The following is a 17,680-nucleotide window of genomic DNA, read 5'->3' as shown; positions in this document are numbered from 1 at the left end:
AGCCCCACAGGACCGCGGACGACAAAGAGCGCTCTGCGCCACCCAATACTATACAAAGGTATTTGCCTTCTAGGTGAGAGTGCACGTTCTATGTTGTACATAAGATACCAATTGATGCATGTACCCAGTTCCGTCTGCTACGCGTCCGATCACGAATGTATACAAACACCCGAGAGTATGATATATTGAGGCCATGAATGAGTGATAATCCTACAGTGCATGAGTTGGGGTATCAGACTACAGTTCGCTTTGCTTTCTTCTCAACTGCGGAGGATACGCATCAGGTACGGCACATCTCGAGGCAATTGAAGGGTGCTTACTCGTACACTTAACCAAACAGGCCGTTCTCAGCGCTCCCCGAGAGATTGCTGAGCAGCTTGTTCAGGTGGCGCGCGACTGCTCCTGCGCCTTCCTTCACCGACTCGCGCTCCTCCTCTCGGACCTTCGGCAGCAACTTCGTCTCGAAGCGATCAGGGTGCCACTTGCGCAAGTAGTCCTTGATTCGCTCCTTAGGTGCCTTGTCGCCCAGCTGGTGTGGCGAGAGGATGTACGCCTGGACCTCGGGGAACGTCAACTGTTCCGGGTCCGATGGTGGCTTCAACATTGGCCAAGGGAAGGAATGCCAGCTGAGAACGTCCATGCTCGCGAGCCGCGCCCAACGCCGCTCGTGGTCCTCGAACAGCTTGATCACCTCCTCCTTGCTCAGCTGCTTCATCGCCTTCGCCTCCTGCCGTCGCTGCTGCGCCGCCTGGTCTCTCTGGAACTGTTCGAACTGCTTACGCGCGTGTTCCTCTTGACGACGGGCCCACTCCTCCTCGGACGGGATTGGAGTGCCCTGCGACGGTGGAGGCCGACCATGATTCGGAGTGGAAGGGGCATGGGGAGCTGTACCGCCGCCGTAAGCGGTGCGGTACGTGCTGCCTGTGTTGGATCGGCTGGGGGTGGTTGGACTCGTGCCAGGCTGCGAATAGGAGGAGCTCTTCCATGCACCCTTCGCAGGGGTGGACGCGGCGCTTGGCGGGGCGGTCGGGGTTGGAGTGGCACTGGGGATGGGAGTGGCAGTAGAGCGGCCCGCGGAGGAGGTGCTATACCCGGTGGAGGTCGACCGCCCCGAAGCCGCCGAGAAGAAGCTCGCGGAGCTGCTATAGCTGGAAGAGGATGCGGTACTGCTTCGGTCGCCCGCCGGCCCACCGCCGTAGATAGAGCCTTGGGTCGGCACTGGGCGAGGAGCGGAGGACGACGCCGACGAGTAGCCCCCAGCGCTGCCTACGCTGTCCTGCCTCTTGCGCTGCTCTTCGTACCTGCGGTGCTCTTCCTCCGACTGCCGAAGGACGCTCGCCATGAGCGCCTCTTCGCGTCTCCTGTTCTCTTCCTGCTTTCGCTGGTGCTCCTCCTCAGCGCGCCTTCTGGCCTCCCGCTCTTTCCGGAGCCCTTCCTGTTGAGCCTGCTCTTCCGCCTGCCTGCGTGCTCGAGCTGCTTCCTCCTCTGCCATGCGTCTCCGGGATTCCTCGGAACGTCGGAGGGCCTCTTCCTTGGCACGGTTCTGGGCCTGGATCTGCTGGAGGATGAGTTCTTGCTGGCGGATGAGCTCTGGGTTCTGGAGTTCGTCATCAAGGTCTGGGACAGACTGGCCGGCGTCGTCGACAGTCCTGGAGGCTACCTCAGCTTCGCGCTGGCGTGCGGCCTCTTCAGCGCGAACGCGAGATTCTTCCGCTTCGAGACGCGCTGCTTCGACGCGAGCTGCTTCGACACGCTCTGCTTCAGCCCGTGCTTCTGCTTGTTGGCGAGCGTCTGCTTGTGCGCGTGCTTCCGCCTGTGCGCGAGCCTCAGCCTGCGCGAAAGCTTCTGCTCGTGCGCGAGCCTCGATCTGAGACTGTACATGCGCTTCAGCTTCGGCTGCCATGGCTGCCTCCTTCTGCTGTCGTTCTGCCTCGAGCCGTTCAGCTGCAACTCGCTGAGCCTGACGGTCTGCCTCACGTCTAGCCTCTGCCTCAACCGCGAGCTGACGTTGACGACTCTCCTCCTGCTCTCGTAACTCCTTCGCCTTCTGAGCTTCCTCTCGCCGACGCTGATCCCGCTCCGCCTTCTCGAGGCGCTTGCGCTCTTGCTCCTCCCGTTCCAGCTTCGCTTGTTGCTCCCGTGCCAGCCTCGCTTGCTCCAGTCGTTCTTGCCTCGCTTGCTCTTCCCGTTCCCGCTTCATCTGCTCCTCTCGCTCCCTCGTCTCCCGCTCCTCTCGTTCGCGTTCGCGCCTCGCCTGCAGCTCTCGAGCCCGCCTTTCCTTCTCCTCGCTCTCCCTTCTCTCCCGTTCACGCTTCTCCCGTTCCTGTCGCTCGGCATCTTCACGTTCTCTTCTGAGCCTCTCCGCCTCCTCGCGCTCCTGTCTCCGCTTCTCAGCCTCTTCGAGCTCTCGTCGCTCAGCCTCCTCCCGCGCCCTTCTCCTAGCCTCCTCCTGCTCGCGCCGGACAGCCTCTTCCTCCGCCTCCCGACGCTTGCGGCGCTCCTCCGCGAGCATCGCTTCCAACTCCTCCCGTTTCCGACGCTCTTCCGCAAGCTTCGCCTCCATTTCCCGCTTCGCGAGCTCGGCCTCCCGTCGACGCAGCTCTTCCTCCTTCTGCTGGATTTCGAGCGCGCGCAATCGTACCTCCTCTTCCTTCCGTCGGGCCTCCTCTGCCTGTCGCCGGGCCTCCTCTTCCTTCTTGCGTGCCTCTTCCTCCTTTCGCTGGGCCTCCTCTTGAAGTCGCTTCGTCTCCGCAGCAGCTCGGCGTCGCGCTTCCTCCTGTTCGACAAACATTTGGAGCTCATGCCGCTCGCGCGTGCGCCATAGATCGTCTAGGTCAACTCCGTAGTCGTCCTCAGAGTCGGTGTCAGATGCTACAGACTGCTCCTCGTATGTCGCGAGCGGGCGCTGCGAGATATCTGCTGGGCCCCAGAACTCCTGCCGCGAGGAGCGCGAGCGCACAGAGCGTGACCCGTTCGAATTGCGCCGGCCGTGGCCATTGCCACCCCCGCCGCCCCCGCCACTACCGCCGCCCGCGCTGCCCACGGAGCTGCTTGTTGCGTATCGATGGCGGGGGCTTGAGCTGAACGGAACTTCGTGCCCAGCAAAAGGGAACGCGTCGGGAGGACTCTGCGAGCCGTACCAGGGCCCAGAAGGGGAGTGCCGCCGAGGGCCATCATCGTTCGATGCCGGACGCGGGATGGGTCGACTGTTGGACGTCGGGAACTGCGCGGGCGGGCTCTGGGGCCCGTAGATGGGACGGGAAGACGGGCTTGGGCCGGGCTGCCAGGGATCGTAGTCGCCGTTGGAGGAACGCTTGCTTGGGATGGGGCGCGCGGAGGCGGAGTTGGGGGCCATGTACCGCGGGTTCTCTGGGGAACCTTGGTCCGAGGGGAGGCTGCGGCGCGAGGAGCGCTTGCGCACGGGGATACCCTCGCGGTCGTCGCTGTCCGCGCGAGGGCGTCCCGGCGCAGGGCTGGCCTGGTAGAAGTACTGGTCGTCGGAGGATTGAGTAGGGAGGGAGGGTCGCGCGGGGGTGATGGGCATCGCCGTACGCGACTCCGGGCGGCGCGAGGCGACGTAATAGTCGTAGATGGTCGCCGGCTGGGAGGGGGGCGGCTCCGACCTGTCCGGTTCCTTGCCCTTGCGCGAGTACATCCGCTCCTCCGCTGAGCCCATACCAAAGCGATCTCGAGGAAGAGAGGAGCCGGGTTCGAGGTCCGTGATCGGAGACGGTCGCTCGTTCGAGCGGATGCTGCCCGCACGAGAGACAGTACTCCTCCCTCCGGCATCATTCACAGGGCCCTCCCTACTGCTGGGGCTAATGGGCGATATACCGGGGGCCGTGGCATGAGCGAAGGCCCGAGACGTCGCAGGCGAGTTATCCCTAGGGAGCCAGACTTCCTGGGGTCTCGTACGAGACAAGGAGCTGATGCCTTGCCGACCGATGGACGATTGCTCGTATGGAGAAGGACCCGGAGACGGAAGCTCGAAATCCGCAGCCAAGACAGAAGAATTGCCGCGCGAGCGGGAGGGCCTGCTTCCATAGCTGCCTGGCACCCCGCCCAGAGCCGTGTCGGAGCCGCCGCTGTGGGCGCGATCCCTGGGTCGTTGCTCGACAGCTGGCGGCGCTCTGGCAGGCGTACGAGAATCACGATACGGCACAGAGGGGCCTTCCCTAGCGTCATGCTCACCACTCGCCCGCGGAGGGACAGCAACAGGGTCTCCATTCTCGAGAGTAGGTCCTCCGACGACACTGGAATCCGGCCGACCCTGTGGCCGCTCCGCCCCATCCTGCTTAATCTTATCCCAGATGGCCTGTTGCTGCCTCCGAAACATCTCGAACTCCTCCCCCTCCACCGTCTTGCCTTGAGCGAGCGAGCGCTCGAAGCGCGCGATCTTGAGCTCCTGGCTGAATTGATCCTCGGCAATCCGGCGGACGTGGTCCATCGAGATCCTGTAAGCCCGCATGGCGGCGTCGTACTCGCGTGTGCCTTCACGAATGCCTCTGAGGGATGCGTCTCGCTCCTGCCTCACCTTGTCTACCGAGGACTGCAGCTCCCGCTCAATCCTCGACCGAAGGTCCTCCTTCCACTTCAGATCGGGTTCAACATCGTCGTCAACGCCAGGCACGGGTGCGACATTCTGCTCTGCGATGGTTGCAAGCAGCGTCGTCATAGGACGTCAAGAGGGGTAATGGGGTGCGATGTGCGAGGGAGCAGGGCGATATTGCGATGGTAAGCTCCAGGTTCCGTGGGGGACCGAGCTAGGCGTGAGGTTGAGGTGGATGAGTGGTCGGGATATCCGGAGGGCGCAAGAGGGGAAAGCCAGGTAAGGCCTCGCCGCATAGAGATGTGAGAGCACCTGAAGCGATCGGCCTCATGGTAAGTGCACGCGATGCTCGACGAAGCTAAACCCGGAGCGCACCAGTGTTCCCAAGCGCCACAAATGCGCTATATACAAGAAGTAGGATGAAGACGGAGATGGCGGAAGAAGACTGGCGTGTGCGGAAAGCGGGAGATGGCGATGGCGAGGTGCGAAGGACGCGCTAGAGCCCTCGGACGTCGGAAGGCGGACGCGCACGATGCAGCCGGATCTTTATATCAAGCGGCGCTCTGAACTCGCTCAAGTCGGCAGTCTCCTCGTTCCCGCCACGCCCTCCGGACGCATTCCCCAGCGTGCTCATCCGACATCACTTTCTCTTCACGGTCTAGGCCGCACACTCCAGCGGTTCGTGCCAGGTCGCCTTACTGTATCCTGAGATATTATCGCCAATCTCTCTCGGCGCCTCGCGCTCACGCGATCACGAGGCCTTCATTTACGCGTCCAACTTGGGCCCCCAGTCTGCAGAGGTACGCCGCCAATACTGTTATCCGACGGGGGACAGCTAACGCCGTCGGTGGAAACGAAACCCGCTTCTACTCGATGAAAAACTCGTGTAGCATGTTTCCGGATCATCGCCCTACTGGATGCTGCGTCGACTTCCGGCTGGCCTTGCTCCGTGTACTTGGGCTCTGTCAACGGTCGACCGGTCACTCTGCAGCTGTGGCGACTTCTGTGTCCTTCGGCTTGGCTAGCTAATCGACTGAAAAAAGTACCGCTGGCACGCCCTCTGGGAGTCCTCTCAAATGTCGAATTATTTTCTCTCTATAGACGCGCCATTCAGAGGCCACCGCCCGAGATCAGACAACTTCGACGTCGCTTCCCTCTCGCATGGTGATGGAACCCACCGAACTGCCGATTCTGGGCGGACATCAACGATTACGCCGCGGTTGTGGCCAGAAGAATGGGGTCTTCGACTTCCGGGCGTAGGAGATGAGCCACTGAATGTATCATCGTGGCAAACTTCTGACTCTGCTTGGGCAGCCCACCGGAGATACCTCCTTCCAAGCCACACCACATGGTGCACGCTCGCGCTTTGGAATACTCGTGCGGGCATCAAGTGTTACGGAGTTAAAGGTACGCAAAGTCGATGCTGCGCCGAAAGGGACCCGAACATCCTGAACTTACGTCCGCCCTAGACAACCTACGTAAAGGGCAGGGTGCTATGCATCGTACAGGTATGCAGACTTTCCTTCCTCACGTGCTCGAGCATTCCTGTCATTAGATACGCACCACTGTTACATCAAACGATGGCATGCAGTGGCATGCAAGAAGCGTTTGACCGCCTCGCGGGATGAACATCTTGCACTTCTAGATCCTTCACAAACTCCTGGTAGGACATCTCCTTATTCTTATAAGAGCGCTCATGCAGCGGCTAGTAGGTTCAGCTGGAACATCACTCTTTTGCCTTTCGTGGCACACTATCGAACCACGAATCGTTGAAGCCAAACGAAGGACGACACCCAATACTGAGATTAAAGCAAACGTAAGCACGACAGCAAGCAGCCATAAATATACATGAACTCGTTCGACATCGTCGCCCTGGTCGTAAATATGTACGTCGAATCATCAAGATTAACGAACGTCGTCGTGTTCACCCGACAGCAATGACACGCGCCGCAGCGCTATAGTTACCTCATGCTGGCTATCCAGCTTTCCATTCACATATTCCGCGTCATTTGGTCGACATCCCACCAGCTCTTGAGCAGCGTCCGGCGGATGTGGTGCATTCCGGTCTCGGGTCCATGGTACGAGTGACTCACGTCGCTCAGCATCTCCTCGGCGGTGCGCCGGTCCCCGGGCGCGAACGGCTGGTTCCAGGGGGTGAAGATGTACTCATCCGGGTCGGGACACGAGTGCTGTGTGGCATAAGATGCACTTGTCAGCCTGCGGACAATATTGATAGCGATGGTGGGACGAAGGGACGTACGGCGGTGATCTCGTGCAGTTCGCGCTGGATCGAGAGACAGAAGGAGTCGAGGTCTGTGCACAGGTCAGCGCTGCCGCCCATTGAACCTAATCACACTGTGGAATGGAACGCTCACCGAGGTCGTTCATGTCATAGTTGAACGGGTTCTCGCTAAATGAAACGCGATGGTTCTCAGTGGGTGCCATTGATCGGCAGAAGCGGGTGGACGCACATCTCTTGTCCGATCTCGAGGAAGCCAAGGAGCAAGAACGAGGCAAACGCAGTGGCACTGCAGAACGAAGTAAGAGTGAGGACCACACCGCGACCACAGGGTACTCACGGGATCGTCAAGTAGTGGAACGAGCTCCAAACTTGGAACTGCAAACCACAAATGGTGAGCGCCGCGTTACTGCGCAGATTCTGAAGCATCACCCACGGGAAGGAAGAACAGATACAGCCAAAGCGAGATCCGGAGGTGAGCCTGGTACGCGAACGGCAGGGGGGTGTTCCTGATCCTGTCCAAGTTCGTGACCGTGTCCTGCAGCTGCGCGATGCCGGTGGTGAATGCGGACGCGACCGCGGGCTGTAACATCCCGTTGCGCAGCAACCATGCGAGGTAGCTCGACAGGTAGAGCGTTATCTCTAGCGGAACGTTCGAATCGACCGCTTCGGGACGGATTTTCTTCCCGGTCAAAGTGCGCGTCGCCGACGCCAGGGGGACCTCGGGTGTAGGGGCGTGCTTCCGGAACGGACGGATGAGCGCGCGGAACGCGATCTTGAACACGCGCAGGAACGGGAGATAGTCGTACAGCGACTCCTTCGGCGGGTTACGCGCGGGAAGCAGCGGGTGTTCGCTATACACGACGGGGAGCGCCATCTCGGGGTCGAACGATTTCTTGCGCTTCAGGCGCCCGCGGAGGGAGTGGTAGATGTCATCCTCAGTAAGCTGACCATGCTGCTTCTCAGGGTCCTCACTGGAGGTGCCTGCCGGGCCTGCAGAGTTGGCGCGCCCTTCGCGCCCTTCGCTGCGAGCGGGCGAAAGTGGGCGCGAAGCGGTAAGCGTGTGCGCGGTCCTGTGCTTCTCGGCGTCCATGGCGGAGGCTTTCCACAAGGGGAGCATGTCCTCCTCCAAAGCGCTATCCGGGGCGTGTGTCGCGTACCGCGGCAGGAAACACACAAGAGGGTAAAGATCTTCATAGTAGGCACCCGGCTCGGCACGGAGTGAATGCTGGAGGTCATATATTCAGCAATACCCAAGGGAAGTATCTGGAAACCAGCATGTACCTTGACAGCAACAGCGTAGGCTTGCACCAGGTTCACCATGCTCTTCTTTTCGATGGACACCTCAAGCATGGACTTTACTGCGCCCGTCTTCTTGTCCACGCGCTCAAACGGAACATGCACCCAGATCTATTGTGCTCAAGGTGAGCATCCTCTCCCGTGACGCGTGTTCTGCAGCATAACTCACGAGCAACGCCAAATTACGCGAGGCAATGGCGATAGTGGTCCATAGCCTCCGCCCATCCATGTATCTATCAGATGCAAGTGCCACAATCCGTGAGCGCCAAACTAAAACTAGACAGATGTGGCACTGACCGCTCGTATGCCGATGATGTCCGGAAAGAGATAACCAGACCGAGCACCGTACCAAGCACTGTGAGGATCGCGCTCGAGACTGACAGCTTGTGAGATGTCATTTCGGACACTAGCGTCACCACTGTCCACTCGCGCGTCAGCAAGTAGGGCTAACACGGGGGACGACCACCGCCCAGCGAGGCGTACTCACTTGTCGCAACGCCAGAGAAGAAGAGTACTTCCGGCCATATGTCGTTTATGACTGTCGCCTTGAACTTCTTCAGGCTCCAGCCTGCGAAGAGGGGATTCTGCGCGACCATTTTGTACGGTCAGAGTACCGCGGACGGATGATCTCCGGTACGCGGCTGCGAAAGTCGGACCGGGAGAGTCTCAAGCACGCCGTGCTTAGTAGAAAACGCTTGATGCCAGTGCGCGGAGCAGACTAGATCTAGCAACCAGAGGTGGGCGAGCACAGAGGCAGACCCACAAACCCGGCAGAGAACAAGAGGGAGCGAAAGAAGGAAGAAACGGTTGGCAAGCGCGGTGCGGGGCCATCACGAGCATATGAATCCCACGAAGGCGCCTCTCGGGCTGAAAAAGGCTCATGCTCCGCAAGTGCAGCCAGTCGCTGTCGCCCCATCCTGATGGCGTCTTGTTCTGCGTGGCGGGGCGGCCAGTTGACCCGGGGCGTGTCGACCTCGCGCCGGGGATCTGCTGGGGCCTGGGCCCTGACAGGAGGTCACGATGGGATGATGTGCGCCGGGGATGGGTCGTCTACGCTGTACATGGGAAAGGTGAGTGCTGTTACGCAAGTCCGACGTCGCAAATACATCCATCACGACCACATCCGTGCGTAGTCGAAACAGAATCGGTCGGGAATGTTGGGACCGCGAATACAAATGCGTAAGCGTAAAGCGCGGTCTTCGGCAAGCCTGGGTGTGCTCAATGAGACAGAGACAAGCTGCGATCTGGAGCTGTGGCTAAAAAGGTGCAGGAACGAGGCAGTCTGAGGCAGCCTGGGTAAAGGAGAAGAGAGGAAGATCAAATTCGAATGGGGAGGCGGTGGTCGTGTGCAACACAGCCACAGGTACCTTTCATAATACCGGTAAACGACGATCCCCCCATCAACACGTTTCGCTTCGGAGGATATGGGCAGGGAGACCAGTCAGGCCAAGACCTTATTCCACACCTTCATGGATAGGCAATGCGTTGTAAGAGGCACTTGTGAACGTTTGGAACCCGCGAATGTGCTTGACATGTACCAGGTCACGGGCGCAGGTACCTCTTCGAGAAGTGTAGTACCTAGCAACAGAAGTCTGACAGCGTCAAGGGCTGCGAACTATATGAGTGCAATGCTTCCTCATTGCCAAGAAACCGTGCGGCGTGTCGGGGTCATACCAATCACAGTGATCCAACAGCGCCCCGGCGGCGCCGATGAACACCCCCTTCGACGGAGATGGACGGATGATCAAGATGAGGTACATTCGACCAGCATGGCTCTGATAAAAACCAGTGCGATGATCACCGAATCCTCAAAGAAACATGGTGGCACCGAAGACCATAGTTTCCTCCAACATTGTACATGCTGTGTACGTACTTGTCGCGAGATATCGTGACTCAAATCGGTAAGATCCTTCCATGGCATCAGTCAAGGAAGTGCTGTGCCCGCATTGATAGCGTTGGCGACCTGGCTAGTGTTCGGTCGATTGAACGCATATCTGGATGACTCCGGTCAACTTCATCACACCTCACATTTGAACGCAGCAGATCGCAAGCCTACCTCTCGTAGCTGTCCAGGTAGAGCTGCTCGGTGCTGCAAGTGCGCTTGACCGCCGGGTGGCCGAGCATGCGCCCGACGTAGGCGCGGAACTGTTCTCCCTCCGGTAGGACGAACCCACGGTAGTGCTTCAGCACATTCGTCGCGCGAAAGAGCCCTGTATCACCGCAATCAGCGTTGGCGGCTTCAACACGCTGACAGACCGAAGCTCACACGGCGCAGCCATGACGTCCGCATAACTCAGCGAGCCGCACTCATGCCATAGGCCATACTGCGTGTAACCTTCGCGCTCCGCACGTCTGAAAAGCGTCACGAGGCTCTCGAGGGCCTCGACGAAGCCCTTAGCGCCCTCGACCTGTTTGGCTACATTGTAATGGGAGCGCTGAGCGCCCCGGGGAACGGAGATGACGGCACACATACCTTCGTCCTGTGCCTGCAGGTATCGATAGAAGGCGGGGATGAGCGAACGGTTGACGCTGTCCGCCTGCAGACGGATGAGGGCGCGTGCGTCTAGATAGGTAGATGGGACAAGATGAGCAAAAGCGGTGCGGTGGACGGAGACAGACTCCCCGGGGAGTGTATCTCCGTGAGGCCAGGGGACGCAACGCAATCCACTTACACGGGTCTGAAGGCGCGGGGAAGAGGCTTTCCGTGGTGTGCGAGGAGCGCCTGGTGTCGCTCGTCGCCAATCTGAGGGGTCGGGGTTAATAAAATTGACACGCAGTATCTCGCGGAGGCCGCGCGCAGTCCGACGCACTCTTCGAGAAAGTCGATGATGATCGTGCTCTCGTTGAGAGCCCTGGGCGAATCAAAGTTATTGAGTCTGAGCGCGGGCACGAGACCTTTAGGCGACAACTCCAGCAGCTCCGCAGGCTTCTTGTAGGGATCGACCTCGTCTACGCGACGCACGTGTGTTGAGCAGGACACCCTTCGGCAGGCAGAGCATTAGTGAACATACAGTACTGACGGAACTCAGTCAGCATCTGTTCTTAGACAACAGAACGTTCCGACTCACCGCGTAGTCGATTCCAAGGTGTTCGAGAGTCACCCAGACCCGCTGGACGAAAGGACAGAAGCAGCTACCAAACAATGTGATATGCTCCGGGCTGATGTGGGCCTGGACGGTGGCCAGTGCCTCTCCTGTACATGCCAGATGGTATGGCCTGCCCGTGTCCCTGTCGTTCGACATCTCGGATATATGTCTTGATGGTCGTTAATTATGAGGATGTGTTGGAGGTGAACCAAGGCAGAGAGCAACAGGTATGAAAGCTCCATTAGTGAGTCGATGACATCAGTGGCCATGTGCCATGGACGCTTTGGGACGTGATGTACGCAAATACTGCAGCTGGCGCAGAGTCCAAGTCCCAGTGTACCTGGTTATGCAAGTGAGGCGAGTCGTTTTCGCTGGAGCCGTTGCTAACGGTGATCTTGCCTCGAACTTGCGTACTACGTAGTACGACGGTGACCTCTTTGTTCCCGAGCAGTACATTGCCGTGTCGATATCTTGGGCTGCATTTTGTTTGACGAAGAGCAAACCAGGGTCATTCGCGAAAAGCTTGCTGTAAAATCCAAGACGGTGTGTTCCTAGATGGAAAACGTGTGGTTCTGTCCAATATAGCAGCATGGTGTTACAAAGGCAAGTGGATGGGTGCAAAATTTTTCGTCTCGCCGACTAAGAATGAGCGCCTTAAAAGGCGCTCAAATAAGCAGCGGCTTCCCCAGGGCTTCCCGGCCCGTATATATTGGGCGCCTAAAGAGGTGTCCCAAACTCAGGTTCCTGCAAGGTTCCTGCATCCTCTGCTTGTTCTGCACCGTCATGGCACTCTCCGTTAATTATTGACCGTACTGCAGGTATTCAGCCTGCGGATCGACAATAGGGCAAAACCCTGAACCGTAACCTATATCCTCCGTGTTCAGGTGATGGCACCAGGACACATCGAGTCCCAGACCATTTCAACACGCAGGGCTTCCCCATAGCTGATACGATCCCGCCAGTCTTCTCATGGTATGATACGATCCCGCACTTCTTCATAATACTCACCGCTTGCCTAACAGAGCTCGTGCCTGCGGCCTTCGCAGGGGTTCTCACGAGCGCGAGCCAGAAAAGGCAAACACGATACTTGGCGACGCTCACATGTCAGCATCTCGCCAATGCCTCCGTGCCCCCCAGTCCAGCACGGACGTCATCCGGTCGTTCCGCCTATACACCGGCAACATACCGCCTGTGTTGCCCCTACTGCTCCCAGACGACGATCACCTTTGAAACGTGAGTAAGTACCCTTGTTTCTAGTTGTACACCATGACCTCCCAGGCGATCCCCGCGTGTTACCTACCGCGCACCGACGGGCAAACTCATGGACCCTAAGGGCACACTTCGCTCAGCAGACTCGCCTGGTGTACATACTCCCCGTCCATATGCAGCGACGGCACTCCGGGCGCCCCACGTCACCCCGCAGATCCTCTCGCGGATAGAACAGCGAAGCAGGGAACCTACGGAACCCCCGCAGGCGAATTCTACAGAAGGCACGCGAAGGCCCACACATCGACGCGTCGAACGCCCCCGGAGAAGGCCGTTCGCGCCCGCGAATGCAAGCGCGGAAGCCACCCCCGCGTTCGTGTCCCCTCCGTCACACCCAGACGCTGCCCCTCGCTGATCGCATGCAATTCCCCGCATGGAAGCGCGCGGAGCGCGGGCGGTTGGTCATATACCACTGGGGCATTGCGCGAACCGGGCTTGAGGAGCGCGCTCCGGGTTCTAGTGCCAAGGCTGCTTCCGGGCGACCCAGACGTGCGCGCGTGCAGTCAATTCTTTAGAGTTGTGGGTGTATCGTAAGCACCGAACGCAGACGCGATGACGTACCACCGCCAGAGAATCGGAGAACCTCGGTACGCGTGCCAGTGTCATGCGCGCCGGGGTGGTGGCATGGGATGCTAACGGATACGATGCGGCCGCCCGCGGGCAGCAGTAGTTCAGGTTCAGGGACGTGCATTCCCTGCGAAACAGGGCGGCGGCTCGCTCAGGGCTCATCTTTGATGTGGTATGTGGAATACGGGGTTGTGTCCTGTCCTGGCGCGTGAGCATCGGATATCGACCGTGGTTGTGGCGTTTCCGTGGCTGCGCGCGCGACGGCTTCACACAAGTGTGCAGATCATAGCCCCACATGCTCGCCCATCGTGATACAACAAGCTCTCCGCGCCAGACAAGCGCAGCGCCGGTGCACTTGTCTTCCAGGTGTTCCAGGCCCTCAGCCGGAACAGGCAACGGAGGATGGATTATCGGGAAGGCACAGCGGGCCAATGCGAACGCAGAGAATGCGTATCACGCGCCGGAAGGTCGCCGGCACCACACAAATACAGCTTAACTCAAACCGGTGCCCATCCACATTGGAATTTGGCAGTGGCACATTCCGAGGACCCGCGCGCGCCGCTCGGCGGAACTTCGACTCTTCGAACAAGTACAGCTTGTCACGTTCACGGGCGCGGGTGTGCGGTGCGGCGGGAGCGCAGGCGAGATAACCCAACCCCTGCGTACCTGTGGTGGATCCATCGATGCGAACGCGATGTGAGGCTATCTATCGATTGGATTGCAGATGTCCGTCCGAAGCAAAGGGCCAGCGCCGTACGTACACCACCAACCCCGACTGGATGAGAGGAGGGAAAGGAACATGGAGGACACGGAAAAGAGTACAGAGAGCGACAGGGCGCGAGGGCAACAAGAGGCATACAGGACATGAAGAAGGCGTGCGTGTGCTATAAAACAGTGGAACAGTGGTAATCTCACAACGGGCGACCCACTCGCCCGGAACACATACGTACAAACAACCGATACCCAGACAGCGAGCGTGGCAGCGGCCACGGCGCGCGCTGGGGCAGACGGAGGGGGCGCGTGCGCGTGCATCAGTTGATCCTGAGCAGCTCGACCTCGAACCGGAGCACCGAATTAGGAGGGATCACCGGTGGGAAGCCGCGTGCGCCATACGCCTGCGAGTGGCACGATATTGGGTCAATACATCGGACGTATGGAATGCGCCAGAAGTGGGGCAAAGAAGAGAAGACACGCACAAAATCCGGTGTCGCCGTCAGGACAGCCTTCTCGCCCAGGGACAGCTGTGGTACACCTGACGGGGCGATGGCGCACGATTGAGCGACTTTGCGCGGGCGCTATGTATTGGAGACAGACGTACCCTCGTCCCAGCCCTTGATCACCTTGCCCACACCGATCTCAGTCTCGAAGGGCTGACCACTGTGGAGATTGAGTGAGTGAGAAGTGGAGGGGTAGTAAGCGCGACGATGGCGTACCGATCCCGACTGGAGTCGAACTTCTTGCCGTCGAGGAGCGTGCCAACGTAGTGAATCGTGACCTTGTCTGGAGCGCCAGAGTGAGTGGGAGATGAACGCGATCGATGACGAGGAGGACACGTACCGCCCCTGCGCGGGAAGGTCTTGCCGTCTCCGGGAGTGATGACCTCTACAGTGACACCCTGGGGGAGGCGTGAGCATGGGTGGGGGAACACGCTGCAGGACGGACTGACCATGGTCGTGGCTGGTGGACGGATGATTATGGAGATAATCAAGGAGGCGTAGAGAGTGCGTCGGTGGATTGTGGCTACGCACTTATACTAGTACGGGGAGAGAGGACGGATCTTGATCCGATCTGGCGTCATCCGGCATCCTCCTCGATCTGTGCAGCGGACGAGTGTACGCTGCCTAGACGGGCCTTTATCGATGTCGATGGACCGCCCAGCAAAACCAGTCCACCTCGGTCACTTGCCATCCCGCTACAGCGCCTCTTGTCACCGGACGGCACCCCTTCATCTCCCCAGCACGTCTCCTCTCGCCGGGGTGCCGCATTCTCACCTTCGAGCTCCCCGCAAGGTGCGCCTCCGCTCCGCGAAAGACTCCGTCCGAGATAGCACATAGACTGCCAATCCCGACGCGACAGCTGCCGCGAGGATTCGGGGGTGGATTCGGGGGTGCAAATTGGTGCAGGGCCAGATGCGATCCGATAGTGACTAGTCACTCTCAGAACCGCGCTCGCTCGACCCGTATTCCTTTCCCCGTCTTCCAGACGGACGCGATTGGATGAAGCGTTGAACCTCCTCGTCCAATCGCCGGGAGACAGGAACCCGGGGAAGGGAGGTGGGGTAGGCCGCCGCCGCGCCGTCTCGCACCCCGCGTGCGCGCAGGTGGCGGTCGAGTCCATCCCCGCGAGCTGCGCGAACGCTCGCGCTGCCGCGAAGCATCGACTGATAGATTTGCGCCGGATGGCGCCACCAGTCCGCACAGAGGCGCGCCCGCGATAGCAATCGCGCGCGCAAGATTGGAGCGTGGGCAGGACCCCTGACAATGGTCACAAATATTGCTTTGCACGGCAGACCACAAGATCTCGAGGTATGATCCGGGGGCGGCCCTTGACACCGTGAGGCCCGAGGAATCCAGTTTGGTTTGGCATTTGTGTATGGCATACCAGAAATCGGGCTCGTAGACTCGTTAGATAGTCCGGGCGCTAAGCTCGTCGCGCCTTCCAAAAGGAGACCGGAGCCAATTGCGAGTCGCGACCCGTTCGTCGTCCGAAACGGATGGGGACGAGCCTCTATAGCTTGCTCGTATCGACGCGAAAGTTGGAGACTCGCCAGGCAGTCCGAGCGCTAAGCTCCATGCGCCTTCCAAAAGGGCGCAGTGAGGCTGTTCGTAACGGACTCATGGGGACGAGCCTACAAAAGTTGCTCTTGGGTCAGCTAGTGGATGCAAAATCTCTGAGAAGATTGCCAGGGGTCCTGCGTGGTTTTGTGACGGCCCGGGCGCACAGCAAGACAATGAGCGGGAATGGAGGGCGCATTGAGTGGCCCGCGCCGTGTGAGCAGAAGGCCGTGCGCCCGTCGTCAGACCGTGCCACGGGACAGAACTCAATCCCTATCGATGGCCTGCTGGCGGGGAGGTCAATGTCGGGCTCTGCGGTTGTGGTGTGACACAGGAAACAGACACACCACAGATACGAAGAAGCGCAGTCCTCCTCGAATGGACGTGCGTATCGCCGATGCGTAAATACTAATTATTGTGTTGGGCAACTCTTGTCCAGGCGATCGGAGGCAGCCTCGCCTCCGCGTCTCCGACCCTTCCAGCAGAAGAGGCCGGACTCCGAGCCGGAAATCATGCACCGCGGCCTAAAGATGTGTCGACAGAGTATCGAGTTCCAGAGACCGTGCCAGTGGACGAGCAGGCAGCTGCAGACAGATGGAGGTCGCACGAGTGTAAGAGGCGTATCCAAGGGCCTCTTGCTGTCGTCGCTGCCTCCCAAGCGCCCCACGTGGCGGTATACCCACAGCTGCAGTGAGAGCTCATCTGAGCGCGTGTAGCACCGGGGTCGACTCTAGCGCGGATAAGTTACCCGCGACGACGACCCGCCGCGGCTCTGAACGCCACAAGCCCCGACCAGCACCTCTAACATCATCCGGAATTGGGGTCGGTAGATGCGCGCAGCCTAGACCAGTCCGCACCGCGTACGGACGACGCAGCCGCGGGACCCGGAGGGCGTCGTCGATTGGGGCCCCCCGCACGCACCGCACATACACATCTGATACAATCTGTATGAGAAGATGATCGGTGATTGCAGTTCAAACAAGCTCCTTCTCTACCTGCGAACCGCGCCGAGGGGGCCCTCTGACTTCATGTTCCCGCCGCCTGGCCCGCGCCTGCCGCTGCCGCGCTCCCCCGCGCGAGTAGGGATCGTCGCTGCCGCCATAGGCAATCAAGGACGGGGGGCAGGCCTGGATCAAACACGGCTATCTTCCCTTCCTCCCTTCCTTCCCATGCGTCCTTTCATCGATAGGTGCGCGCGTGTGCGGGCGTTCCGACTCGGATGGGGCTTCTCCGCACGAGTACATTGTCGCCATATACAATGCGTGCTTCGCACATGGAGGATGGCCGTCGCGCTGGGGCTGCGGCCTTAGAACACGAAGGTGCGCTAAGAGCTAGCGGTCGACGGGAGAGATTGCCGTGGCCAGCTGGCTGGAGATAGGCATATTGTCTTCGTCGGCCGCGCTGAGCGAGACGTAACACCGCAGAGATAAGAAGCGACCGCGAAGCGAACGTACCTCGCACCGGAGGAACAGCAGGCGCAAGTGCTTCGCCAGGATGCGCGGCGGTCATCGCCAAGTACACGTCATGTCCCCGCCTAGAGCACGATAGAAGGCGCAAGGGTCCGCGAGATAGCAAAGAGCCGGGCGCAAGGCGTCACCGGACGCACGGCGACTCTAGACCAATAGGCTGCATTGCCAGTTCGGAGGGAGCGGTAGCCTTGCGCGCGAGGGGTCCGGATACGATGGCCGCGACAATGCGCCTGGAGAAGCCAGAAGAAGGTGCGCGTCGGAGCGCCCGGAGGCCATCCGTCCCCAGCTCCTTCAGAGTTAACGTTGTAGAGCCGCGCCAGCCCCGCGTTCGGTGCAGGAAGGACCAGAGAGGGGCAGGACCGGTCCGCAGAAGGCGGACGCTTCGGCCGCTAGAATAGTCTCCTATTTGCCGTCGAGAGATCAGAGAGCCC

General features: G+C 59.8%; 4 protein-coding genes across 4 annotated transcripts; all 4 read right to left on the bottom strand.

The window, feature by feature from the left end:
• Nucleotides 1–328: 328 nt before the first annotated feature.
• On the bottom strand, nt 329–715 carry TRAVEDRAFT_130112 (uncharacterized protein; the record flags this gene model as incomplete). The annotated part of the gene is made up of 1 exon (XM_008043366.1): nt 329–715. One exon carries the CDS (start codon nt 713–715, stop codon nt 329–331), a length of 387 nt encoding a protein of 128 aa, XP_008041557.1.
• A 5,610-nt stretch (nt 716–6,325) lies between these two features.
• Nucleotides 6,326–8,863, bottom strand: TRAVEDRAFT_171925 (UPF0187-domain-containing protein). The gene is made up of 10 exons (XM_008043365.1): nt 8,575–8,863; nt 8,385–8,505; nt 8,257–8,320; nt 8,073–8,198; nt 7,225–8,016; nt 7,129–7,166; nt 7,021–7,077; nt 6,925–6,959; nt 6,810–6,862; nt 6,326–6,738 (listed from the first exon to the last, which is right to left on the bottom strand). The coding sequence occupies exons 1-10, from the start codon at nt 8,681–8,683 to the stop codon at nt 6,541–6,543; spliced, it is 1,593 nt and encodes a 530-aa protein (XP_008041556.1). The 5' UTR covers nt 8,684–8,863; the 3' UTR covers nt 6,326–6,540.
• Nucleotides 8,864–9,911: 1,048 nt separating this feature from the next.
• On the bottom strand, nt 9,912–11,329 carry TRAVEDRAFT_73687 (glutathione S-transferase C-terminal-like protein; the record flags this gene model as incomplete). The annotated part of the gene is made up of 8 exons (XM_008043364.1): nt 9,912–10,081; nt 10,144–10,297; nt 10,354–10,503; nt 10,561–10,650; nt 10,760–10,830; nt 10,898–11,036; nt 11,099–11,111; nt 11,156–11,329. The coding sequence occupies 8 exons, from the start codon at nt 11,327–11,329 to the stop codon at nt 10,012–10,014; spliced, it is 861 nt and encodes a 286-aa protein (XP_008041555.1). The 3' UTR covers nt 9,912–10,011.
• Nucleotides 11,330–14,037: 2,708 nt separating this feature from the next.
• Nucleotides 14,038–15,192, bottom strand: TRAVEDRAFT_171918 (peptidyl-prolyl cis-trans isomerase; the record flags this gene model as incomplete). Its single annotated transcript, XM_008043363.1, has 6 exons — nt 14,673–15,192; nt 14,564–14,621; nt 14,440–14,506; nt 14,325–14,383; nt 14,203–14,258; nt 14,038–14,121 (listed from the first exon to the last, which is right to left on the bottom strand). Exons 1-6 carry the CDS (start codon nt 14,673–14,675, stop codon nt 14,038–14,040), a joined length of 327 nt encoding a protein of 108 aa, XP_008041554.1. The 5' UTR covers nt 14,676–15,192.
• Between the last annotated feature and the right edge of the window lie 2,488 nt (nt 15,193–17,680).

The sequence above is a fragment of the Trametes versicolor genome (assembly GCF_000271585.1).
Source record: "Trametes versicolor FP-101664 SS1 unplaced genomic scaffold TRAVEscaffold_9, whole genome shotgun sequence".
Classification (NCBI taxonomy): Eukaryota; Fungi; Basidiomycota; class Agaricomycetes; order Polyporales; family Polyporaceae; genus Trametes; species Trametes versicolor.
The sequence above is the reverse complement of the archived record's forward strand: the minus strand, read 5'-3'. Positions and strand labels throughout refer to the sequence as shown.